Source organism: Brassica oleracea, chromosome C7, assembly GCF_000695525.1.
Source record: "Brassica oleracea var. oleracea cultivar TO1000 chromosome C7, BOL, whole genome shotgun sequence".
NCBI classification, from domain to species: domain Eukaryota; kingdom Viridiplantae; phylum Streptophyta; class Magnoliopsida; order Brassicales; family Brassicaceae; genus Brassica; species Brassica oleracea.
This window is the reverse complement of record NC_027754.1, coordinates 17,816,353-17,843,018: the sequence shown is the minus strand read 5'-3', so window position 1 is coordinate 17,843,018 and position 26,666 is coordinate 17,816,353. Positions and strand designations below refer to the sequence as shown.

Below are 26,666 nucleotides of genomic sequence, written 5' to 3'. Positions count from 1 at the left end.
CTAATCTAAACTTAAAATTTAGAGTTGAGAGGTCTGTAGGGTTTTGTAATGTGAAATTTAGGATTTTAATAAATATATAAATAAATACTTAAAAATATATATAAAAAAATTAAAATAGTTTTAAACATAATTTTTGATTTTCAAAAAGAAATTTTGAAAAAAAAACTTCAAATAAAAAATTCACAAAACATTTTTTTTATAAAGTTCGAATTTGAAAAAGTATAATTCGAAAACATAAAAAAAATTGTTTTCTTATCTTTTTTTTTTAAATTTATTTAAATAATTATTTATTATATATATAGCTAACAAGATTATAAGACTCTTTTGCCACTTATTGAAGAAATTATTTTTGAAAATGTTCATTTAGTAATAGTAAAGATGAAAAGTGATATCATGAAAATGGTCAACATAAAATTTCCCCTTGATTTTCTCCGGAGCAGTGTTTGTGACACACGAATTATGCATGTTGTTAATAAAAAACTTCATATTTAAAATTACAAATATTCACCTTGGTTTTAGTAAGATATTATTCATCTAAAATTTTAATCATCTAAAATTTTGTCTAAAGCCACTCGAATCCATAGTGAAATCAAATATATTAATAACTAGGTTAACATCTGTGCCATGCGGGAGATGAGACTATGTATACAAATGATTTTTCCATATTAAATTTTATTTTGTGTTCATTTACGTATGTACACAATTAAATTAGATTGAGCACATAAATAAAAATAATACCTCTTGTGTATTGACAATACTGTTTTCATAAGTAAATCAAAACAATCATTTTATTTATTTTATATGGTATATTATGAAAATTCAATATGATTGAGATATATTATATATATAATATTTTAATATAAATATTATTATTAAAACTCCATACTCATATGATTTTATTAACATTTGTATATTCCCAGTAACAAAACATTTAAACCATTAATCACAAATATTTTAATGTGAGATTTTTTAATGTAAATTTCAAAATCAAAATATTAATGTCTACTATATGAGACTTCATATTTGTGTATTTTTGTATGGTACATAGTTTAATTTAAACGATATTAAAATAGACATATATATATACATATATATATATATATATATATATATATATATATATATTTAAACGATATTAAAATAGACATATATATATATTTAATATAAATATCTATTAAATGAGATCTTATATTATACGATTTTATGATCATTGGTATCTTGTTATAACTGTTAAAACATTGATCACAAAATTTTCAATCTGGAACTTTAAACATTTTTGGTAAACTCATAATATTATAACATATAAGAAAAATCTAGTTTTTATTACATAGTTAATGTGTTTGTTTAAATTATTTTAAATAATATAAATTTAAATAAAAAGGAGAGGGAATACAAAAATTGTTATCAAATCTTTATTATTCATAATAATAAATTATCATAAATATGTTAATCATATTAGGTAATTTCGTACCTTTTATTTAAAAAAATAATGGAGAACATGTTTTTGTAAACAACTAATCAATTTGATAGTTAGTTTAATAAAATGTATAATATATGTTTAGATAGATCAACCTATTTTTCTAAGGATTCTAAGAATCATCCTGGTGATAATACGTTGATACCAAAAAATGTTATGATATTTTTCAATTAATATATAATAGATTTAGATATTTTATATATACGTGCAGACATAATAATTTTATAATATTTAAGTAAATATTTATCAATTCAAAGACCGTCAGGATAATATTGCTCATATGTTCAAGATATTTAATAATTAATTGAATATTAAACTTCTTATGACAAATTTTTATCATGGTAAAAGTATTTTATTGCATAAAATAAATTCAAAACACTCATATGTTTAAAATATTTAATAATAAATTGGCATTTAATTGGTTGTACCTAGTTTTGTTGATCCAGTCCTTTTTACCAACTAGTTCGATGTAGATATTTTTAAATTTATGCTTTATGTTAATTTTTAAAATCGTTGGAACATTTTTCAAATGATCTGAATGTCTACGGCTAATAACTTTTCTTTATCCATGTTCATTCGGTTCATGACTCTCATCCTGTGTAATAGTTACTCCGTTATCTTTCTACATTCTCTGACCGCTTGGTCTTTCTACATGCTTTGAGCACATTCTCACGATATCGTAAATTATTTTCCGACAGATCATCCATCATTTAAATACTTCAGCTCAATCACTATAACTTTAGAGCTCTATGTGGATGTAGCCCAAAAATATAAGTGTACTTTAGTGACATAGATATCCAAATCAATTTTTTTAAATCTTTTTACATATACCACAAACCGAAATTTTATAAATTATCTATCTCATATAATGCAACATCCTCATTGCGTTCAAGATCACCACCTATGTTAGTGTGAACCAATACATTAGTCAACACTCGTCTTGTTTTAGCTCTCATAGCACTTATAACGTTCCAACCGTCCACGACTAATGAACCTCCCATGCCCGCTCACTAGCCCGTGGGCCCACCTTATCTTACGAGTGGTGTATTATTTTTCGAAGGCTCATTAGTCTTGTTTACTGATCATGTATGCATTCACCATATTAACATTTTCTCGTGCTTTGGTCTACTTCGCACGATATTATGAATTATCCAAATAGGTCATCCATACTTCCACAATTCCAGCTCAAACCGTTCAATTTTGTAGTTATTCCTAATGTATCACTGAAAAAATAAATGCATTTTGATGATATAAGCAATCAAATTAATTTTATTAAATTAGTACAGTAGAACCTCTATAAATTAATACTCGATAAATTAATAATCTCTATATATTAATAAATTTTGCCGATCCCAACTTGGGCCGGTTAAAAATTTGACACAAATCGATAAAATGATAAGATAATAATTTTTTAGAAAATTTTATGTAACTATATAGTCCCATTAAAATTATAAATTAATAATTTATATGTATACATATTTTATATAAATAATAACATATTATTACATTGTTTGATTTATATTCACAATGGAATTATCTTTATATTTTCTTAATAATTAATATATTTTTGATGAGATTTAGTAATATTATATCTAAAATCACATTTAAGGTCTATGCAATATACATTATATACACCATATAATATTATAAAATTAGTGTAAATTTCAAATTTCAAAAAATAACAATAAATGTTTATACACTAAAATTAAATATTTTTCTTATTTTATAATATATATATCTTAAAATGAAAAATCTAAATAAGGAAATTTTTTAAAATTAATATCTTTATAAATTAATAAAATTTTAAAGTCCTAAAATTATTAATTTATAGAGGTTTTACTGCAGTAGTGTAAAATGATGAAAAAGTAAAAGTAAAAAGGAATGTAAGAGAAAAACAAAACTCTAGTGTAATTTTCTCTCCATTTTACTCCACTTTTATTCTCTTTTGGCGTTACTGGGTTGAGTATAAATTTAACCTGATTGGTTAAAATATGGAGTAGCTTAGTTGAAATGTTATTTACTTTACTTTAGTATCGCCAAAAATACCTTTCAATCACACTCTAAATTTTTCACCGTATACTATAAAGTGGAATGTTATAATTTGTTTAATATAAACTTGAGTAATTCCTTAGGATAGACCTAAAATTTTTTTTGTCACAAATATGGATCTTAAAAATAAAAATGACCAAAATAGACTTAAATATTTTATCAAAAGAAGTAAATATACATTTATACCCCTAAGGTTAATTAATCTAGACATTAGGGTTTAAAGTTAAGGGAAGGGGTTTGGGGTTTGGGGTTCAAGGTTTAGAATTTAGGGTTTAGGGTTTAGAGTTGAGGAGTGGGATTTTGGGGATAGGATTTCAAATTTTAAAAATTAAAAAAAATTAAAATTTTCAAAATAAAAATACTATTTTGGTCACTTTAATTTTAAAGTTTATTTTTGTGACAAAAATTTAAAAATGTATATTTGAGAGAATTGCCCTATAAACTTTGATTGAACTTTTTGCAACACGTAATGACCTTAATTCTACTATAAAAATGACTATCAGTATCTTAATCTGCTATTACAAGTTTTACAACGTAGAAAAATGCTTTTCTAATATGAAAGCGTGGATAAAGTCATTAGAGAATCATAATACGTCCATGATTGAATCTATGCTATTATATCGTTTAATCGAGTTTATATTTTAATGCATGCGAGCACTTAGCCAATTTTTATAAGTCAAATTTAAACCAGAAAAAGGTGCATTGACAACAACTAATGACATTAGATTTGACGATCAACCGAACGAAAATCAAAATTTAACTAAACTATTGTTTATGGCCTATTTGAATATCCAAAAAAGATTTATCAGTGGAGTACATTTTCTATTAAAGATTACTTTGAGTTTTTTCATAGGTCTGCAATACCTTCAAGTTAATAAAAAAAAATAAACTAATTTAAACTATTGTGCTTTGTTTGGTAAATATCTAACCCCAAACAAACTTGAGTTTATGCATAAACCTATGAACGTATACAAGTAGTCAAGAATTTAAAAACTACACGTACTAAGCTTATTATTTAGGTTCAGTAACACTCATAAATCTTCTATGTTATAAAATCAATCGTACGTACATCCGAAATCATAATAATAAGATACAATAATGGCATTTTTCAAAAAAAAAATACAATAATATAATACGATGCATATGCAGTTTATTTTCTTTCGTGGATAAAGAACATGTTCAAGGTCATGCGACTAATCATAAAAGCATTGGCATAGTCATATGAAAACGCCACAAAATAAAATTAAGAAAACGAGAATAAATAGTTTTGTATAGCAAAGTGCCTATAATAATGATATAAATTGCTTTTTAGTCATAAAAAAATCATGTAAACAATTAAATATCGGATAAATCATGATGAAAAGATGTGAAAATAATGATTTGGATCCGAGAGATTGCAGGGCAGGGCTTGCAATCATGAGTATTGTAAAGCATGTAATTAGTCCATCATTAGATCAAGTGGCACATATATCGGTAAGGCAACTCGGTCTACAACTAGAAAAACCAATGAATTAAAAAAAAAAGTTAAGGAAGTTCACGTTATTTCTTTTATTAAAGAAGAAGCGAGAATTTTGCATATTAGTTTTAGAGTCAATTTGGTAAACGGCAGAAATAGATGACAAATTATGTAAATAGTAATTGAAATGAAAAAGTAGATATTTTGTTATTTAGATTTATGGTTGATCAAAAGAAAAGATTTATCCTTCATTTAACTTACATTGCTAGGTGGAAACACCGTATCGTACTGGTTAAGGTTTAAAGGTTTATACACTCAGGTGTGAAGTTCGAATACCAGACTATGCAATTTCTTGCAAGTTACATGAAATCCAGGTTTCAAATCCCAGAGAGAACGAGTTATTAAACAATTATGCAGACTACGAAAGAAAAGTTTACAAGAGATCTTCAACATGGTACAAGTAAATCTGGTCAGGCGTAGATCTTAATAGGACGGCTCAGGTGATGCAGTTAGACGTAAGTCCTCATAAAGTAGATAGTATTGTCGGTTGTCGAATTGTCTATGTAATATTTCTCATATCATAATAAATCAGCGTTAAAAAAAAATAACTTATATTAGTATTATTTTATGTAGATGACTGATTCAGTGATTTATCAAATAAACTATTAGTTAGAACTAAACCCTAGATCTAACTCTTAAACTCTATCTTCTATTTTAACCATATAGGCTATATATATTACCATATGTTGTAGCATAGTAGAATTAGTAAACCTTTTTAAAATATGTGTATTACAGTTAAGCACGTTTTACTCAACAAGAGTCAGCCGGAAGCTCACCAGAAAAAAAAAACAGTTAACGTTGTCGACCATCGTTTATACGCATGGTGGTCATGAATTTATAATTCAGTTTGATGGAAATATGATTTTACCTGTACAGATGTAATGATGATTAAGAAAATATTCTTAGTGTAAGTGACAATGTGACATGCATGTAGAACTCAAAACACCGGTTTTAGGATGGCGAACCAAAAACAAAACAAAAAAAGAGTAAAAATGATTTTTCTCAAAAAAAAGAACAAAAATGCTTTAGGATACTAAGCTAACGAATTTTCAGTATAAGTTAAACGAAAAAAAAAAACTCTTTTATCAAAGTTCATGAATGAAAACCAAATTAAAACATGATACAACCTGCAGGGGCTGAGCTAGAATTTTTTTTTATTCGGGGCAAACTATAAATAAATATCTTAAGAAACTGAATTTTTAACAGAGGCATTAATAAAATTCTTGACAAAATTACACTAACTTAAAAAGTTTATGGTGGGCAAGTGCCCTTTCCAAACTATATGTACGTCCGCCACAGGGTACAACTACAAGTCATCATAAGTAGGAACAAAGAACCGAATCTCACGTTCCAAAAATAATAGCATGCGTAAAGGTAAAACGAAAATAAGATTTAAAAAAAGGAAAAATATCCATTGCAGATTGGCTCATAATCTATTGATCTTACATGATTTGCTTGGGCCAATCCTAAAAGCCACAAACTCATTTCACTGTCAATCATATGATTAGATGGTGATGACTGATGATCATCTGATTTTGCACATTTCCATGTGACCCACCTTTTGTATCTTTAAAATTCCTCAAAGGGAACTTTAGAATAAACGAGAGGGTCCACATAATGAATGACCTCTTCTATTTAAACACACCTCATTTCAATTGTTCCACATAACCAAATCCATCAATTCAATTATCTATCACATTTCGAGTGTAAACAAAAGTATACTAATTAAATATGGATTTCAATGGTAATGTAAATGCTGGTTCTTCCTCTATATCAAAAAAGAGTCATAGGCAAAAGCAGCAACAACCGCAGCCTCAGCAACTTACTGAAGAAATCAAGTATGTAGGAGTGAGGCGGAGGCCGTGGGGAAGATACGCAGCTGAGATAAGAAACCCGACTACAAAAGAGAGGCATTGGCTAGGTACATTTGATACAGCCGAGGAGGCTGCATTGGCCTATGATAGAGCCGCACGGTCTATTAGAGGCTTGACTGCTCGGACCAACTTTGTCTACTCCGATATGCCTCGTGGCTCCTCAGTAACTTCCTTCATCTCTCCTGATGAATCACAACGTTTCATTTCCGAGTTATTCAACCCCCCAAGCCAACTAGAAGCTCCTCACAGCAGCAACAACAACAATCTATATTTATCCGCGAACAATCAAAACCAAAACTCTATTGAATTCGCATACAATGGGTGGACACATGAGTCTGAATGTGGTTATCAGTCTATGAAAACTAATGATGAGCATTGTAATCATGAGCTTGCACCTCTTCCTCCAAGTACTTGTTCTGGGGCTGAACTTACAATTCCGGAGACCGATAGCTATTGGAATCTGGCGCATGCTGGCATGGATACGTTTTCCTTTGAGATCGATGGCTTTGTGGATCAAAACAGTCTTGGTGAGAGTGGAACAGAAGGGTTTGGCTCTTCATCCTCCACATTCTTCTATCAATAATAGTGAACTGCCCAAGTTTGTGACTTTCTTTTTTATTGAACAATCCTTTTGCCTCTTTTATGGAGTGGAATGAAATATATCACGTGTTTTTCTCTATCTTGTAGCGTTTTATGTTTCTCTAATAATTCAACTAAAGATTTTGTTATTGTGGCTTATAAAATGCAAGGTTTCTTGATCGCATGTTACTTTTCCTAACGCCTTACGGTTGTGAGTTATAACCAGAGGAAAAAATGCCGTCATTGTTCAAAGTCTCTTATAGTTCGATCTTTTTAACACTAAAGATTCATTAACATATATAAGCAAAAGACCATACATAGTTAAAATACATTTGTGAGAAACTAAGCCAGCAGGTACAAAACCACCTCTGGAAGAACAGGGAGACAGCCCCACCATGAGGAGACAAACTAATGAAACTTAAAATGCATAAGAACTATTTTCTCCCTAATCCATCTAACACCAATTAGCACACAAGAGAAGGACAGTGATAACCAAAGCCAAGGACAAACCGCAACCAAAAGACCGAGATGGGGTTTGAGAAAAATAACTTATATTAAACCGAAAAAGCACTCTCCGGCGATAACACCATGTGTCACCGCCAAAAAACCAAAGAGTCACCAGAGAAAAGAAGCGTTAGAGCATCTTCAACTTCATTCTAAAATATAGTTTGAAGTAAGAATGTTTTAATCTACTTTATTTTTCGTTCTATAATATAATAAAAAATAAGTTTACTCTCTAAATAGAGTAATTCATTTATTTATTATTTTTATTCTAAAATATAATACCACTGAGTCAAAAATCAATTCCATTATAAAGTTATTCTATTTTGATTTCACCAAAAAAAAGTTACTATATTTTGAAAAAATAAAGTGAAACATTAAAGATGGTTTTAGAGAAAAGTAGAGAGAATCAGAAGAGAGAGAGAGAGGTTTTGAAAATGGTGAGTTTGTTGAATTATTAAGATTTGGTTGTGTCAGCTCTGGTCTTCTTTCTTCTTTCGTCACACTTCCATGTTTTATCAACTCTTTGGGGTCTCGGTCCTCTTTGAGATCAGCGAGTCTTCTGCTCACCGTCTCACTATAAGGGAAGCCAATCGTGTTTTGGTTTCCCAAACCAGAATCCTGAAGGGTCAAATTCTCATGTCTACAGTTTTCAATATACAAACCCTATTGATTTGAGAAATCCCCTATCGGACAGCGTCCATGGCTTGATTTTATTACGTGGCTTCAAACTTTGGAACCCAAGTTTGAGACGGGTTTTAGCCTTACCAGATCACAACAAACATATGCCCGGGCATTGAGAAGGAAGGACGCTTTCAGAGGTTTCTATACTAGCAGCTAGTAGTCATATCCCTAGTATCAGCCATTTATCCCGCTTCCCTCCGCATTTCATCGAGTGGTCATGCTAGAAACATAAGTCCATTTTGTTGGTCTTATTTAGGGTACGATCCATTGCAGGGTAAACACAAGGTATTATCTATATACCAAGATATACAGACTCAGGTTCTTACATTGGGAGTTCAAGAATCATGGAGAACAATAACCAAAAATAGCCTTGTACATTGTCCATATTTCTCACGTGGGAAATGCTTCAATGCAGTTGTGTATTATGAAATGAAGCTCATGTTGATGATCAACGTATAATAATGAGCTTTGATGTCAAATCTGAAAACTTCAATCCGATAAAATATCGGAGGGTATTTCTAAGTTTTTGCATCATATGATGATACCTTATGAGGGAAGGCTAGCCTTAGTTACTATGTTGTTTCCCTTTGATAGTGTTAATCTCTATATTTTGAAAAATGAAGATGGACACAGATGGACACATCAAAGCCTTCTTCATGTACCTTTTACGAGCGAATGGAGAGATCGTATAAGTTACAAGCGTGTTACTGATGCTGGTGAGCTTGTTTTCCCAGACCACATCGAGAGTCTCTTCTCCATGTAAAGCAGCGCCTTCACTTGCTTAATCCTCTTCATATGTTTTTATTCCTTCCAGTGATATTTGATTTTCATGAAACAATATGATTAGCTTATGTGTTTATAATAACTTTGTTATTGTTACAGAACCGTTCATTCGTCTCATGTCCGACTTTTTATTAGGTGATACAACTAATTTACGTCTCCTTTCGTAGATGAAACATTTGATTTTTATTCATATCGTATATATAAGATTTTACTCTACTTTTATTAATGTCTGTATATTCCCTTAGGTTAAAAAACAATTCGATTTATTATTTAAATATCTATACTTACTTGGTTTTATTAATAACTATATACCAAATTTTCTATTATGTAGGTTCAACTTAATTTAATTTTCACATATGTTTCAAATTTAGAAATAAAACAAAAATTATGTAAATCAATATTGTTACATAATAATGTTTTCAAAATAAATTTTGTTACAAAATATAAAATTTATAAATTTATAGTAATAATATTATACGCTACACAAATATTATTATAAAATTAGATAATATATAACACCAAATTATATTAATTTATTGATATATTTTATTGCATAATCTAAAATATTTTAGTGTTAAAAAAACCCGCACGACTAGTTGTATAATTAAACATCTAAAATATTCAAGTTTTGGGGGAACGACTAGTTACACAACCAAACCGAATAATATTAGTATCGTTCATAATACATGGAGCTACTAGAATAAGACTTTCGCCTTGTGCATCGTGAATTTATAAGAAAATTATTTAAGAAATATCGTATGGAAAAATGAAATTTATATTCTTGATCGAATAAATATTTTTGGCCCTTAAACAATTTTTTTTTTAAAAAATTGTTAATTATGTAATTTGTTTACTAATGAGCTGATCCCATTTTAAAAAAATATTTTAGGTCAAAAAATCACTTATCGCATAAAAACCTAACGTTTTGGCCAAGAATCTCAGGCCTGTTATTTGGTTACAATGAAACTATGGCAGCTCGGTTTATTATCATGATTTAGCTATTTAAAAGTTAATTATGGTTATGAGAAGTTTATGTTCATGTGCCAATCCTATCTATCTTCAATATTTTTCTCATTTTTATGTCGTTTTTTTTTCATTTTTGTTATTGTTCGATATAAATATTGATTTTTGAGTTTATTTTCATTTCGTTATTTTGTTTTGGCCTGATATTTAGAAAATGTTTAAGATTTAAAATTAATAAAGAGATACATACTTAGCTTAAGATCTGCGCCTTAAGCAGAATAAATATTTTATATTACTTATTTTACGTTTTCTACATATTATGAAATAATAAAATAATAATTCTATACATTAAATAACTAAAAAATAATTTACTATTATGTAATAAATTGGCGTGCGCATATAAATCAAACAACCGCTCTTGTTTATTTGCAATTATTTTAGGGTAAATAAATCAAAACAATCAATCTTATCTATCGTATATGATATATAATTAAATTCAAATGACATTAACATAGATATATAGTATACTTTTAATATGAATATTTATTAAATGAGGTTTCTACTCATATGATTTTACGATTATTTGCATATTTGTGTAACAAAATTTTACACGAACGATTTTTTTTAATGTGGAATGTTTAGTAGTTTCAATAATTTATAATTATTTTAAAAAACAATAAATATTTCAAAATTAAAATATTAACTTTTCAATATATGTTCAACGCAGATATCAAAATATAAGTATGTATTTTCATATGATGTATAGTTTAATTTAAACAATATGAAATATATATATATATATAGATTAACATAAACACCTATTAAAATAAAATTATTTATTCATATGATTTTATAATAATTGTATCTTATTATAGAAAAAAATTAAACTTTGATTACAAAAGTTTATGTGAGACTTTTTTGAAAAATTCAAAATACAACGTATACAAAAAACTAAATTTTTATTATATTATTAATGTAAATGTGTAATTTATTTTAATAATAATTAATTAAACAAAAATGATAGAAAGTATACATGTTGTTAGTAAATATTTATTATTTAAAATCATTTATTGTCATATATATCTTGATCACATTAGGTAATTCCGTAGGTTTTATTTAAGAAAAGAATATATAATAATTTCAATTTGATAAATGAATGATCTATAATAGATATACTATATAATATAACATTTTCTAACAATTTAATTTTGGACTAACAAAATTCTCAATTGATTCTCAAACCGCCACTTAAGCAAAATTAACATTCTAATTACGTGACAACTCAGCTAGGTCATTTCTTAGTTATTACAAACTTAAGGTTATATCTTCTCAAATGTTACTCAATTAATATATAGGGGATATGCACATTGCCTATGTATACCATAATGATTTTTTAGTGGCCAATTTCGGATCTTCTCACAGAGAAAGAGACTTTAGACGAACTGTGAAAAGCAAAAAAAAAAGAGTGTCCTCTCTCTGTGCCTCGGCATTTGCTTAGGGTTTACCTATAAAACCAAAAACCTCTCCTTGTCTGATTTGAATCATAACGTTGCCTCCCTGTTCGGACTGCGACAAGGGTAATCGACAAGACTTGTTTAATCTCATTATGTTATTGTTGATTTAACAGAACCTAAATGTATTGTGGAAAAGTGGAGGCGTTCCGGAAAGTTATGTTATTTTCTGATTTGCTGAGGGATATATAGTGGTGTAGCTGAACACTTAGGGAGTTTGTTGACACTTTGCAGGGTCTCAGAAGACTCTCTTGTTTATCGAGTGTTACATTCAAAGCTACACTCGAAAAGAAGAGTCTTCTGGTAATGGCTCTCATCAGTTGATGTGCCTCTCTTGTTTCTGTTTTCTTGTTACATTTACGGCTTCTAGTCTTTAAAAATATGCTGGTTCCATCCAAGCCAACTTAGAGAGGACGAATGACTCACTTAATTGACATATATGTAATGTCTATCTCTTCAGGAGCACTGCATGTCTTGTAGAAGATCCGGTGTTGTGGAAGCCACAAATACGGCTGCAGCTGTGATCCCTGAGGGTTTTTCTGAAATTTTCATGCCTTTGTTATCTTTAACTTGATTTTGGTTCTTAAACATGCCAGGCATGCTATGAAATGATGGTAATATTTCATTGACATTGTTACGTTGCTTTCGCTGAGGATTTTTGTGGTTTGGATTTATCCCAATTTAAATATTGGTTACACTTGTTGTATAGCTCGCCTTTTCTTTTGCTTCTTTTTAAGATTATGCTTGGCTATATGTGCACTTTCTCGTTAACTGTCTTTTGTCTGCACTTGATATTCAAAGAAAATTTAGAACTGTGATTTTCGAGTATCATTTTACATGAGTTTGCTGGACAAGATAGTGACTTTGGTTCTAGTCTTCTAGATAACATGATTCTGTCTTGCTTATTTCTCTTTAATTACTTGACCTCAGGGGTGGGGTCTGAAGCTATGGTCGTAATCCAAGGTGTTGGTCATGCAAGATTAAGAAAACGGCAACCTCTGGGGACTTGTATATCAAATTTAAGGTTTGTAAATGCACCAGTATCTTCTTAAAATTTTAAACTTTGTACTTTCTTGAGACGTTAGATAAGTTTAGAATCAAACCCAGTCTTGACACTGAACTACCATATGCATCTTATCTTAAGATAATCAGTTTAGTCTTTAGAAAAAGAAAGTTGCGGCAAGCGTCAAAGTCATATTATGTCATATATTGACTTTAAATGTGTTCATTCTAAAAATAATATACCATTGATCACTAATTTAAATGTGATGGATACTCTATTGTGTTTGCCGTTGTCACTATATAATCAAAACTTGTTACATCCAGCGAATAGATTGTTTACGCTATCAGAGCTATCTTGTAAGATCCGTAAGTAGTCTTATAATTCTATCATCATTCTTGCCTCATCTATGGTCTTACAGCATACTGCATTTCCTTTGACGACAAGTATCTAATCTTCTTCTCTCACAGGTTTCTAATGATTCCTGAATCTTTGACTATAAGCAGAGTGGTGGTACCTTCTAAACTTATACTTTCCTGCATAGTGGCACTCTATGGTCAAAAGTCTTAACTGCCAGTTGATAAGGCTCCGCATTAACATATTTTAGGCAGCGCCTATGACAAAGTAAAACCTCTAGAGGACATAGACTAGATAAAAGTTTTCTGCCGTCTATCTGAAAATTAGTGAGTGGTGTTTACCATTAAGTTTACCAAGTATAGTAATGCTAGCATCTTTATCACTATGTATACGACGCACTTCCGAATCATCTGATGGCACCCTGTCATAAAACTCAAGTGCATATGCTACTGCTATATTTTTTCCACTCAGCCATACTGCCATAGAGGGTTAAGCTTCCGTTGAAAATTGCTTTTTACACTACCTGAATTAGTCCAATATATTTGGTGCATCATTTCATGTCTTATTGTTCACGCTGTTTCTAATATATCTCCCTTAAGCCATACTTTACATGTCTTGAAAAACTTATTTGACAGGCCATTTTGGGAGGGAAAGTTGTGGTGTCAACACCATCAGGTAAGAGAGAGATAGAAGTAAGATTCCTCCCCAGTGAAATCTATAATATACTTGGTGTATGGATCTCTACAATTTTGGTATTAACAACTTGCAACTGAGTTCCAAGTTTGTTTTATCCTCACTGAGAGGGATGGTTTAGATCTCAAGCCTTTGGAGATACTAGAGGTGACTTTTTATTGTTGCAGATACCAGAGTGAGCTCAGCCTGGCCAACTTCTTGTTTTAAGAGGCAAAGGTGCATTTAACTATGATCAGTTTGTTTGATACTGTTTAAGATCAGGACTACCTAAACAAGGATATTTTGTAGATCATGGAGATCAGCATGTGATATTTCGTGTTAACACTCTTTATACGTATAGATTTCTTATACTTTGGAGTTCAAGCTGATTATGTTATGCTAAATTTCTGCTTTTGTCAAGAACAGACAAGACACTTATGGTTGCTAGCTCTAAAAGTAGAGGCTTTTCAAATAATTTCGCTGGGAGTTTGTTTTGTTTCTTTTGCTGCATGTTACTTGGCGTCTGACATTAGTTCTTTCTCCTCTAGGTCTTATTCTAAAAGTTAATGTTGATTTGCTCAGATTCTGATGTGTGGTGGCATGTGGATGTGTTTGAGTTCTCTTATTGGGCTGTTGTTTATGTGGGATTTCTGGCATATTATGATGCTGCGTATTATTTTTTCTGTATTTTCTAGTGAACTAAGCGAACGTCAGCGTGCTATACTGAAAGAGTTAATAAAGGAAAAAAATCAACACTGAATTGAATTAGTTCTGCTGAAGGAAACTGGTGAGTACATACATTTTGTATCTACTTTGTGTTTATTATAACGTAGAGGAATGATTTAGCTTAAGAATGATCCTTATATGTTATTGATGGATTTTCTAGGCCTTGCTAGAAAGAATAAACAGGAAAGAAGTATATGTAGATAAATAGGTCATCTTATAAAGCATTTATATATTGGTACAGACAGGCTTGTTTTTGATGTATTCAAGTTTCAATCAAATAACTAGAATCTCTAGGGGAAGGCAGTCTGAGTGAAAGATATGCGGTTTGACAAAGCTAAAATATTTGGGTGTGGTTGTCTTAAGATTTTTCCTTTGCATTGTGTTTCAACCGAGTGTTATCTCTTCTTACTGGTGATAATGGAGAATCATACAAATGAACAAAACAGGCTTTACCAGAAGCTCTACTAGTTGAACTTACAGGTGGGACTGGTCCTCGAATTACGCGATATCTCCACAATGGTGATGTGGCATTATTGTTGAACAAGTTAATGAGATGAAACCTCCATCAAGAGAGATGAAAGCTAAAAGCAACCAGCAGAAGACAACACAAGACTAACTTTGCATCTTTTCTGTCACAAATTCATTTGAGTAGTATAAAAGGTAAAAAGCTTCTTAGAGTTGTGTGTTTGGCATATAGTTCCAAGCTGTTTAATATCCTCTAATCTAATAACAGTATAACAGGGATGAAATGAAGTAATAAAACCTTTATGATGTCCTTCTAAGCTCATGTGTTTAAGTTTTAACACTCAGTACTTCTCGTTCTTCTAGGCAAAGAATTCAGTTGTGCCTCCTCTTGTATTCTTTTATCCTTGTCGGCTTTGATCTCACCATAAAAATAAGAGACAAAACCCCAAAGGGACAGAGCAAGAGAAAGACCCTTCTCTTTTTGGAACTTCTCATGGTAGAAAATAACAGCTAAAACCTCTGTGATGGGCAAAAGTACTGATATCATTATACCAGAGACAAGAGAAGATGCGCAGAAGATCAAACCAATGGCTCCTAAGAAGAACCCTTGCCATATTATGGCTGAAAGTACAGCCACCACATAGAACATTGCCTCTCCAAGCTTGAACTCTCTTGCTTCGTTTGGTAAGGCCTGCAAATAATTAAAAAAAAAAAGGACTCAGGACATGCATGAGTCAAAAAACATCTGATCTGTTTCAAAGAGTAACATACCTTGAAATCACCAGCGATGAGCATGCCAATGAGGCTGACTAAAGAAGCAAGGAAACACAAAATCATCTGAACCTCAAGCACAAGCGTATAGCTCATGGGTTGCTTAGCTTTCTGGTAAGCAAGTTCCACTAACGGCAATAGAAATGCATACATAACAGCGGCTGCTACAGTCACCAAGAACCCAACCATGTACTGCTTGTGAGTCTCGTAAACCGGCTTATCAGTTTCCGTATGCATTCCCAATACAGCAGCTCCAACAGTCAACAACACAACAGCATTGATGGTAAATGGAGTAAACTTATGGCTGACCATGAAATACGAGAATATAGCTATGAAAGCTAACTGTGAAGCAATGATGAGAGCAGCTGTTGAAACCGGGAGATAAGCTATGCCATATGCGTATAAGTAGTTATCAAACCCTGAGAGGATCCCTATCAAAATCGCAGCCATAAGGAGACGTGGTTTAATGAGAAAGAACCGTGTATTCTCGCCTTCATTGCTGTTGCTTCTGCGCCGGTTAAGGTAAGAGAAGAAAAGAGGAATGAATATGATCGGAAAGCCAGCGGTTTCAAGAAAAGTGGAGAACCAAATCCTGTGGCCACCATTGTTGAAGTAGAGACGCATGATCAGAGGACCTCCACAGTTTCCTATGGCCAGAATGATGCAGTTTATGATCACAAGAGCCCTCGCCATTCTTGTCTCCTCGATTGAATTTTCAAAACGAGATAGATGGTTTTTGGTTTTTGTGAGCAATGAAACTTTAGGGTTGGTGTTGGAGGAGTTACGTTAGTTATAAAACAAACAAACAGAAGCTACTTACTGTCTTTTCTCTCAAAATGATTATGTTATGATCTTTGTTTCTTAGATTTGTATGATCTTTGTTTTTTTCTGTTTGACCTAGCGATGATTTTTCCTGTTTTATCTCCACAAATCTTGTTATCAGTTATATTATGTATCAAATAAAAAACGTTGTAATTAGTTAGTCAAAGAAAAAAACGTTGTAATTATCTCGTGGAGCAGTTACTATTCATACTAATTAATATCATGATTTTATCTACATATTTTTACAACTTGAAATAAGTCTCTCTTTCCTAATATAGTGGAAGAACATTAATAAAATGAGAATATTCGTTCTATAATTGGAAGATTTATCTTTGATTTCTTAGCTTTTTGACATTAATGCAGATCCTTTGATTTAGATACAAGCTGACTGATTAAAAGTCTGAAAAGTTAATCTTTGTATATAGATGTGTAGAGATTTTTGAACGTTTATTCAATTTGTTTTAATGATATGTACGACTTTCCCTACCTTAGAATTATATCTTTGTCATCACTTCTTAGACCATTTACAATGAAAATGTTGAATAAAAAATTTGTAGTTGAATCATAATGAACTTGTTGTACAATGAAATTTGATGATATGAGTTATTTAGTGTTGAAAACATTCAACATTTCAAGAAGGATGAAGTGAAGACCACCGATATCATATGTCTGTCTCTAAAGATTTTTGAATACTGAAATTGTCGTGGACAGTTTTAGTATATTTTTTTTTTTTTGTCACAAACTACCATTCATTAAATTAACTAGTTTGGTGGGGGCATTAAACCAGCCTCACCCACCTCTTGTTCATACAAACACAAAGCGTTTTTCGCAAGTAGATCTGATTCAACATTTCTCTCACGAGAAATCCAAGCAAAAACTACGACATCAAAGTCTTCTGCCATTAAACGGATATCTTCCACAATTCCATAGATTTCCAGTGGAGGTTCTCTGAGATTAATAGCCTTGATAAGTTGGACAGAGTCGGATTCGAACCTAACTTCTTTGATTCCTGCCCTCCTGCAAGCTAACACAGCTTCTCTGAGCGCCATTCCTTCTGCGATTAACGCCGAGGCCACATAAGAAACGCCTCTCTGTCCTTTCGTGCTCAGTTCTCCCTCCATGACCCACCACCCCAAACCTGCAGTCATCTTATTACTCGACCAGGAAGCGTCCGATCTAGCCACAACTTTAACCCGAACAGAAGGAGCCAAACTTCCTAGCATGGGTCGCATAACTTCTTTCTCCTGTGCTGCACTCCATTCTCGCGCCGCTACAATTGCCTGTGTTACCATTTCCACTGGATTCCCAGTCCATTTCTCAAACACCAGTTTGTTGCGTGCTTTCCATAAAGACCACATGATCCAAGGTATCAAGGGAGTTTGGTTTATCCCAGTTGGTGGAAGACATTTCTGTGAATGCAATACATTCCAATCTGCTCTTAAATCTGTCAATCCACTTACTTCAAAGCTGCTATCCATAGTTGAGAGGTTCCAAACCTCCCGGGCAAATGGGCAATGAAACAAAAGGTGATTGATAGATTCAGAGGCTCCACACCTCTTACACTTTGGGTCCACATTTATGTGTCGTTGGAGGAGTCTCTCTCCAACCGGTAAAATACCTTTCAAGCTCTTCCAGGTGAATACCTTTACCTTCGGCGCTAATTTGAGGTCCCATACTGTTTTCTTCCAGTCAAACTCAGCTGTGTCTTCCTCTTCCAGTATCTCTTCCTGCCTCTCTGCCCTTGCTATATGATAACCTAATTTAACTGAATAGATCCCTGTTTTAGTTCCCAGCCATTTGAGAACATCTGGTGCTCCTTTAAGGCTTGGTTGCAGGCTTAGGACCCGTTCCTCTTCGAACGGAATGATCGCTCGGATCTGGTGCCTATCCCATTCTCCTGTGTCGTTTCTCAACAGGTCCTTTACACAGAGGGAAGCCGTTTCACGTGTGGCAGGGCCCATAGGTTTGGTGGGTGTATCCAGGCTCAGCCAAGGATCTTCCCACAGCTTAATCTTCGCTCCATCCCCCACAATCCATCCCAAGTTTTTAATCAGGAGATCCCTCCCCTCTAATATACTTTGCCAGCCATGTGAGGCCGAGGTCGGGGCATTACAGCTCAGTAGGTCTCCATCCGGGCAATACTTACTTAGCAGTGTTCTTCCAAGTAGGCCTTCAGGGTTCTCTAATAATCTCCAGCTAATCTTGGCTAGGAAAGCCACGTTAAAGGCTTGGATGTCCCTTACCCCAAGTCCTCCTCCTCCTTTTGGCAGTGTCAGTTTATCCCAAGATATCCATGCCATCTTCCTCTTACCGTCCTTATCGTCCCACCAATAGCGGGTTAACGCCGACTGTATGCGATTACACAACGAAACCGGCAGCTTGAAGCATGACATGGAAAAGGATGGGATTGGCGTCAAAACGCTCTGGAGCATCACAAGTTTCCCGGCTGGTGACAGGTATCTGTTGGACCAGCTCTGAGTTTTTTTCTGAATTCTTTCCACTATAGATGCAAACAGGTCCCTTTTCTTCCTTCCAAATAGCTCCGGGAGTCCAAGATACTTGCCGGCTCCACCTTCCTTCAGTATTTGAAGTTCATTGTGGACTACTCTTTTCAGTTCTGCCGGCGCCTTCCTTGAGAACGTGATGGACGACTTTTCTCTGTTTATAGACTGCCCGATGCTTTTGCGTACCTGTCCATTATCTTCTTTAGAGCGATCGTAGAACTCCTATCATCCTTGAGGAAGAACATCGTATCGTCGGCGAACAAGAGGTGATTTATCCGGGGACTCCCCCGTACCACTTGGATCCCTTGAATACTTCCATCCGCTTGTGTTTTGTTACAAAGACCCGAGAGCACTTCACTACATAGGATGAATATGTAGGGTGAGAGGGGGTCGCCTTGGCGAATCCCTCGGCTCGGTGAGACCTTTCCTCTAGGCGAACCGTTGATGAGGAAGGAACATGTAACTGTTGAGATGCACTGCATGATCAAACCAATCCAATGTTGGTGAAATCCGAGTCTCTCAAGCACGGATGAGATGAAATTCCATTCAAGTCTATCATACGCTTTGCTCATGTCCGTATTTACCGCCATCGATATCCTTTGCTCAGATTTTGACGTCTTTAAAGTATGGAGAACTTCATGAGTAATAAGGACATTATCCCCTATCGCTCGTCCCGGAACGAACGCCGATTGGTTTTCTGAAATGATCTTTCCCAATAACGGTTGCAGTCTGCGTTGAAGTATCTTGGAGTAGACTTTGTAGTAAACGTTGCATAAGGCAATTGGTCTATATTCTGATACTCTTTGGGGGCTTTTGATCTTCGGTATAAGGCATACGTGTGTCGCATTGATTCCTCGGGGGAGAACCCCTGTCCTAAACACGCTCTGTATTTCCTCCACCAGGTCCGGGCCTATCTCATTCCAATGAGTATGGTAGAAACTTGATGAGAACCCATCCGGGCCGGGCGCTTTCTCCGCATTCACCGCAAACATTGCCTCCTTTACTTCTGCAGCCGAAGGAATAGCAATTAAAAGCTCGTTATCTTCCCCGGTGATGATCGGTGTCAGCGCATCTCTAACAGTCTCATCACTCTCCCCTTGCTCCGAGGTGAATAGTTTAGCAAAATAACTCACCACCGTCTTCGCTATATCTGCTTCCTTATAAACTATATTCCCTCTTTCATCTTTCAGCACTGTGAAAGCATTCGCCCTCTTCCTATTTTTTGTGGTGGCGTGGAAAAATCCGGAATTCCTATCTCCCAGCTTTAGCCATAACAGCCGGCTTCTCTGTTTCCAAAAGGCTTCTTCCGCAAGATACGCTTCATTTAACTTTGAGTTAATTTCTTAGATTAGGGAAGTGTCATTAACCGGGCTGGTGAGAGCTTCTTCAAGTTCTCTCTTCATTCGCTCAATTAGCTCACTACTGTTATAGTGCTGGAGTCGATTCCATTCTGACAAGGCTTGCCTCGCTGAGGTCAATCTCTCCGATATTTGCTTCGACTGAGAGGTTGACCAGGATTCCCTGATGACCTGTTTAGCTTCCTCATTTGAGTTGAGCCATCGATCATACCTGAACATCCGTTTGCGCTTCATAGTGGATGGGTCAATAAAGGAAAGAAGTGGCTTATGATCGGACCCCTCATATTCCAGGTAATGAGATCGTGCCGTCGGATACAACTCCGCCCAAGCGCTATTCGCCACCGCCCGGTCTAATCTACATCGGACCAGGTGTGTACCTCTTTGTCTCCGCCATGATAGTGGATCACCCGAGTGATGGAGATCGTAGAGATCTCCTTCCGAGAAGAAGGACCTAAGATCGGAGAAGGAGCCCTCTGATCTATCTGGTCCTCCAACCTTTTCATCACTCTTAAGTATATCGTTTAAGTCTCCCGTTAAGAACCATGGGGCATCTCTGGCTTCCGCAGTGACCAGCAGCTGGTTCCACAAAATATTGCGTTGGGCTCTATCCGTTGATCCATACACAAAACTAGCGTAAAACACTTTTCCTTCATGCTCAATCATTGTTTCCACTACACTAGCATTAGAGTACATCACAGTAAGTTTCACCTCTTGTTTCCATAAGAGGGCAAGTCCTCCGGCCCCATGTCCTGTCGGTGCCACAAGATAGTGTTCTTCATATCCCAGCGGAGCCACTTTTTGGAGTACGAAGTCGTTGGGATTTTTAGTCTCGATAAGGAAGAAAATATCCGGTCGGAATTTCTTGGATATTTCTTTGAGACGTCGAACTGTCCGGGGATTCCCCAACCCCTGACAGTTCCAGCTTGCTATAGCTAAGGAGCTGGAGCGGACGGGATTCGAAAATCCGTCCTCTTCCTAGACGATCTCGGAACCATCTTGCTAAGTGGGATATTGTCCGAGGACTGTGAGTTTCCCGCTGAGCCTGCAGGTCTAGATGCTTCTCCTCGTGATAACCCTGTGCTCTGTTTTAAGGCCCCTCTGGTTTCTTCATTATTAATCTTTCGACGACCGACAGGGGGTTTCGCACTCTGAGTCTTTCTTTTCTTTGCGTTAGACCCCTTAATTAGCGGGCTCATTTGCTTTGTCTTTCTCCCTGGGGGGCGGCATGGCTTCCTTTTCTCGTTCAGAGGGATCATCATTGCCTTGGCCGTTTCTGCTAGGCCTAGCCTTTGAGACGCTGGGGTCCGCCCTTTGATTTTAGGGGAGACAGATTGTTCGCCCAGGCGGAGAGCTACGGGGATTCTGTCACAGGGACCACCTCTTGGTTCTGTTCCCAAAGTTTCATAGGTCATATCCTAATGATTCTCCCTAGTTCCTAGTCTGTTAGAGACTGAGATCCTTTCAGTATGGATCAGGGGGGAGGCTACATTTTGGATCTCACTTTCCGGGGCTAGAGAGGCTCGAGCAAGCTGGACCGCTGCTTCTTCCATCTGGCCCCTTTCTTCCGCTTGCCTTAGCCTTTCTTTTCTAGCTTCCCTTTCCGTCGGGTCAGCACACTTCGTGTATTGTAGCATGACATCTCGAACTTCTTCTCTTGCGACATTCAGCATATCTTGTGATAACATCACATGCTCTGGTATTCGGAGATTCCCCTTACTACGCAACTCCTGGTTGCTCTTAGATGCACTTGATCCCGCTTCCTTAGCTTCAGGAGTTTTCTTTTGCACTTCACGGTAGTAACTTTTACTCAGCTGCTCAGTCGGGGCCCGCCTGCTAGACACGGCGCGAGGGGGACGTGAGTATCTTTCTTCATCATATCTGGCCCGCTCTTCCAGGTTATGGGAGCGGCGTTGGTAGCTCCTTTCCTGCCATGAATTTGTCTGAGGTTTATAAGATCTGTGCTGCCCAGTTCTCCGCTCCTCCCGGGCAGGAGGGCGCCTAAAACTTGCGTTGCCAGTGTTTGTTGTTGAGAAGTGGAACGCTGCTTCTCCTTGATATTCACTCCCCCCCCCTAGTGTTTCGATCTCCATGTGCTGAAGCTGTGGAAAACTCTTTCCTGAGTTCCTGGGCTTGAGACTGGTTCTGGCCTGATCTCGCACTGTTTTCCTCCTGAGTCGCTTTCAGAGCTTTTGCTTCTGCACGTGCCACTAGGCATTCTTTAAATTCATGGTCTAGGCGTAAGCATTTAGTGCAATGCTTATCCAACCTTTCATAGACCAGTGTGGTAGCTACCTCATCCCCGTTTGGGAATTCAACCACTGAGTTTGTAATCAGCGGGAGGAGTCCATCAACATGGACCCGCATCCGAGCTGTGAGGGATGTGATCTCTGCCTTCTCATATAGACCTATATCTTCTCCAATACATTTAATAGTGGCCTCTGTCCAGAGATGAACAGGGAGACCCTGAACCTTAATCCAGAAAGGAATTAAAGAAGGGAAGGTGGGGGAGACGGTTGGTTCCCACCTTTGCAGTATAACCATCCATCTCGCATAGTGGTATGGCCGTTGTTCCAATACCGAGATCAAGTCTGACTCTCTTTCAAATTGAAACTGGAATAGTCTGTTCCCTAAGTCTGAGCCGACTGGTTTAAATTCGGTCTTCCAGTGCTCAGTAAAGAATGGTATCAAAGACCAGACTTTTTGAACAGATTTGTTCGTAACGCGTCCAATGAGCGTGAGAGAGTGCTTTCGCAGCAACTCCCTGTTGTCTGGTTGTGGGGCTTTGACCCTAGCTGTACGTGGTGGTTGTTGTGCCCCAAGGTCCAAACCCTTTCCTTTTTCAGCTGATGAAATCCTTCGGTGAGCCATTGCTGATAAGACTCAGTATAAACTACTTCCTTTCTGCTTAGGGAAACCCTCGAAGCCAAAGTCGTTATGGAAACTCCGTAGATTTGACAGATTATAGACTGTGAGCTTTGCTTTTCTAACTCCCCTGTTGTAGGTTCAAGATTCACTAGCCAAAACAGGTAAGCTGTTACCGGGAATCCCCAGTATACTAACTTTAGAGCGGCTGCTTATCGGTTTCGCTCGGTTCCTTCTGAGTGGAGCTGAGCTGGTGACTGGTTGCAATAAGTTGGGTCTTCGGGTAGTGTCTTCTTTTCCATCTTCACTTCAACTCTGGTGAGGTTCTGCGGCCAGCGGCGGTCCCTCCGACGGGGGTCGGGGGAAGAACCCGGTGAATAATGCCTCAAGACTCCGAACAGATCGATGGGTATTCCCAAAGGGGAAAACAATTCGAATGTACTGAGCTAGGTACAGCGGATAAAGGCATGTAACTAGTCAAAACCTCGTTTGACTTGCGGTTAAAAAACTATTCTCGAAAATAGTGTCTGGGAGAAAAATTTTTATAAAGAAACTCTTTATGACAGTCTTATTATATATTAATTATTTTTTCTATCAAAAAATTTTACATTTACACCTTTTTAACATTGATTTTGTATTACGAAAAATATTACATACAACTCATGTTCTAAAACGCGAGCGCCTAGCCGCGTAGGCGGCCGCCTAGTCTTTAGCCGGAGCTAAGTCGTGGCGTGTACGTGCAATTCGGTGGCTCTACGTGGTTGTCCGATCAATTCCCGCATTATCCGCATAAATGTGTTACGCGCCCGCCTAATTCAACTCGCTAATGTACATAAGCCCAATAACTTCATAATTGTCCATTAGCAAAGTTAAAAATTTCCCATTAAACCTACTACGTAAAGAAACCAGCAAGATCCATTAGCTTAGTTTAGGTTGTGGAGCGTGTAGAATAAAGACTAGCAATCTTTTTACTTTTGTTTTTTGTATGTTCTCAAGATCAAGACTTGTTTATCCCATGAATTGCATTTTTTCTGTAATTTTTGAATCAGATGTATACTTAGAAAATTATGGTTATCTATAAATGTCATATAAACATGTCTATGAACTTTTATATTTATGTTTGTTAACTGAACACATTCTAAATATATTAAATTGTATTAAAAATTAGGCCCCGCGTACGTTCCGATTTTTCAGTAACTCGCTAGGCCCATAGTGACCGCTCGACTAGCGTCTAGCTTAGTTCCGAACAGGGCATACAACCGATAAATATATATGCCTTATGATAATTTATGTCTAATGGTTCTATAAGTATATCACACTGAACAATACTTGCAACATACGCCACTTTATAAAAATTTATACGATTTTGCCAGTACCGGCCCTAGAAAGAAACGGAGGAAACACCAGCTTCCGGCCTTCTTAAAAATAAATAATATATCGGCTTTTAATTTTTGCAAATTTCTCATTAGTTCAACCAGAAAAACGTGTGTACTGTGTAAAATTCTGATCATGGGTTCGAAGTACGCAACTTCACTCTTTTCTTTATTTTCTTATAATTATTTTGGTCCAGTTTTTTTAAAGCTTCCGGCCCAAATTGTTTTACAAATTCCAGGACCGAGCCTGCTGCTAATTATATGCCAAAGTCTACCTTTACACTTACCGAAATAATAAGATGAACACTAGAGTGAACTGGATCCCAAGGCACACGATTTTTCTTAAAAAAAGTTCTTAACTTTGAAAAAAAAAAAAAAAAAAAAAAGAACACTATCACACATAATTAGAAAAGTAAACAACAGCAACAACAGAAACACTAACTGGAAGAGGAGGCAATTCTGTCTCCGGAGGCTGAAGTTTATCGAGAACTTGCTTGCCGGATTTATACTCGTCGTAGGAAGTAAGAAACAAATCCCCATATAGAGAGAAAGAGAGAGATACCTTTCTCCGCCTGAAATTTCTCTCAGAAACAAAGGACAGATTGGACTTCCGTCACCCGAAGAAGAACACTGATGAGAACACCAGAAGCTAGAGACGACGCACAGAATGCAACCCTCATGGCTCCTAAGAAGAATCCCTGCCATACTATCCCTGTGAGGCTTTGATCATAATCAACTTGTAGTAAAACGTGATCCTCATATCAACGTGTAGTAAAACACTGGTTCTAGACCATCTTTTAACTAGTCTACTTTGAAGTTCGAATCCACACTTGCTATTCTTCGTGACAAACAAGGATTAAACTATCATTCCATCGACCATAATCAAACTAGTGGTGTTAGTTCACAATAAGCGAAATCAAAAGTGACTTATTCAAATCAACGATGAGTCTAAGTGAGATAACATTCCACGACTCCAGAGTTGATGTGAATTCTAAGCTTACTTTATTTCAGACTTGAAACAAATATCGGTACTGATTTTGACTCTCTGTATGTACTCTGTAGCGTGTGTCGCATGTATTTCATGTGCACATGATATATAACAGACTGTTCACCCAAACAAACAGGTCATTACTTGATACCGTAGCGTGTATGATATAGTTATGGCCCAAACAAACAGTTAGTTTCTATTTAAAGCAGAAACCTATGATCATGGCCAAGTAAAGAGAAATTCATTTCAGATTTATGATATAGTTATGGAGTGAATTAGGCCAAAATCATAAAAGAAGTTACTAATTAAGTAACTATGCATAAGACAAATTGTGTGGAACTTAATATTCAACCAAACAAATTGAAATGACAAAACAGTCCTTCTGGCTCTTAGGAAACATTTAGAGTAGGCCTAATAACGTAGACTTCGTAAAGATGATAGGGTGAATCAGTAATGATTAATCTAATATTTATTCCCCCCCCCCCCAAAGGTATGTGAGGGTGGCTAGGCAAAAATTGGCAAATGAAAATACTTAGTAACTAGGATAAGATCCGCGCTTTGCGCGAAATTAAGTTATTATTTTTATTATATTTTGGAGAATGAAACAATAGTTTGGCTTCATTTGGATTAGGGGTGTTCAATCCAGATATCGGGTTGGTTTCGATTCGGTTCGGTTTTTTTCGGTATTTTGGTTAGTAAAATATAACTACTATTCTAAATCCATATTTACTTTGACTTGAGTCTTTCACATAGTTTTGAAAGATTTCAACTGGACAACTAAATTGATCAGCCAATCTTGTTGCTTTAAATCATTAGTATATATATATATAT

General features: G+C 35.3%; 2 protein-coding genes across 2 annotated transcripts; one reads left to right on the top strand and one right to left on the bottom strand.

Moving 5' to 3' along the window:
* The first annotated feature begins 6,773 nt into the window (after positions 1 to 6,773).
* LOC106305621 (ethylene-responsive transcription factor ERF087-like) lies at positions 6,774 to 7,499 on the top strand. Its single transcript, XM_013741974.1, has one exon. It carries the CDS (start codon positions 6,774 to 6,776, stop codon positions 7,497 to 7,499), a length of 726 nt encoding a protein of 241 aa, XP_013597428.1.
* A 7,883-nt stretch (positions 7,500 to 15,382) lies between these two features.
* Positions 15,383 to 16,668, bottom strand: LOC106305175 (purine permease 3-like). Its single transcript, XM_013741541.1, has 2 exons — positions 15,929 to 16,668; positions 15,383 to 15,848 (listed from the first exon to the last, which is right to left on the bottom strand). The coding sequence occupies exons 1-2, from the start codon at positions 16,619 to 16,621 to the stop codon at positions 15,492 to 15,494; spliced, it is 1,050 nt and encodes a 349-aa protein (XP_013596995.1). The 5' UTR covers positions 16,622 to 16,668; the 3' UTR covers positions 15,383 to 15,491.
* Positions 16,669 to 26,666: the final 9,998 nt, after the last annotated feature.

Coding starts and splice junctions, on each gene's coding strand:
- LOC106305621 (XM_013741974.1), top strand. CDS start 6,774: ATGGATTTCAATGGTAATGTAAATGCTGGTTCTTCCTCTATATCAAAA.
- LOC106305175 (XM_013741541.1), bottom strand. CDS start 16,621: ATGGCGAGGGCTCTTGTGATCATAAACTGCATCATTCTGGCCATAGGA. Junction 15,849..15,928: donor TCATCGCTGGTGATTTCAAG/GTATGTTACTCT, acceptor AATTATTTGCAG/GCCTTACCAAACGAAGCAAG.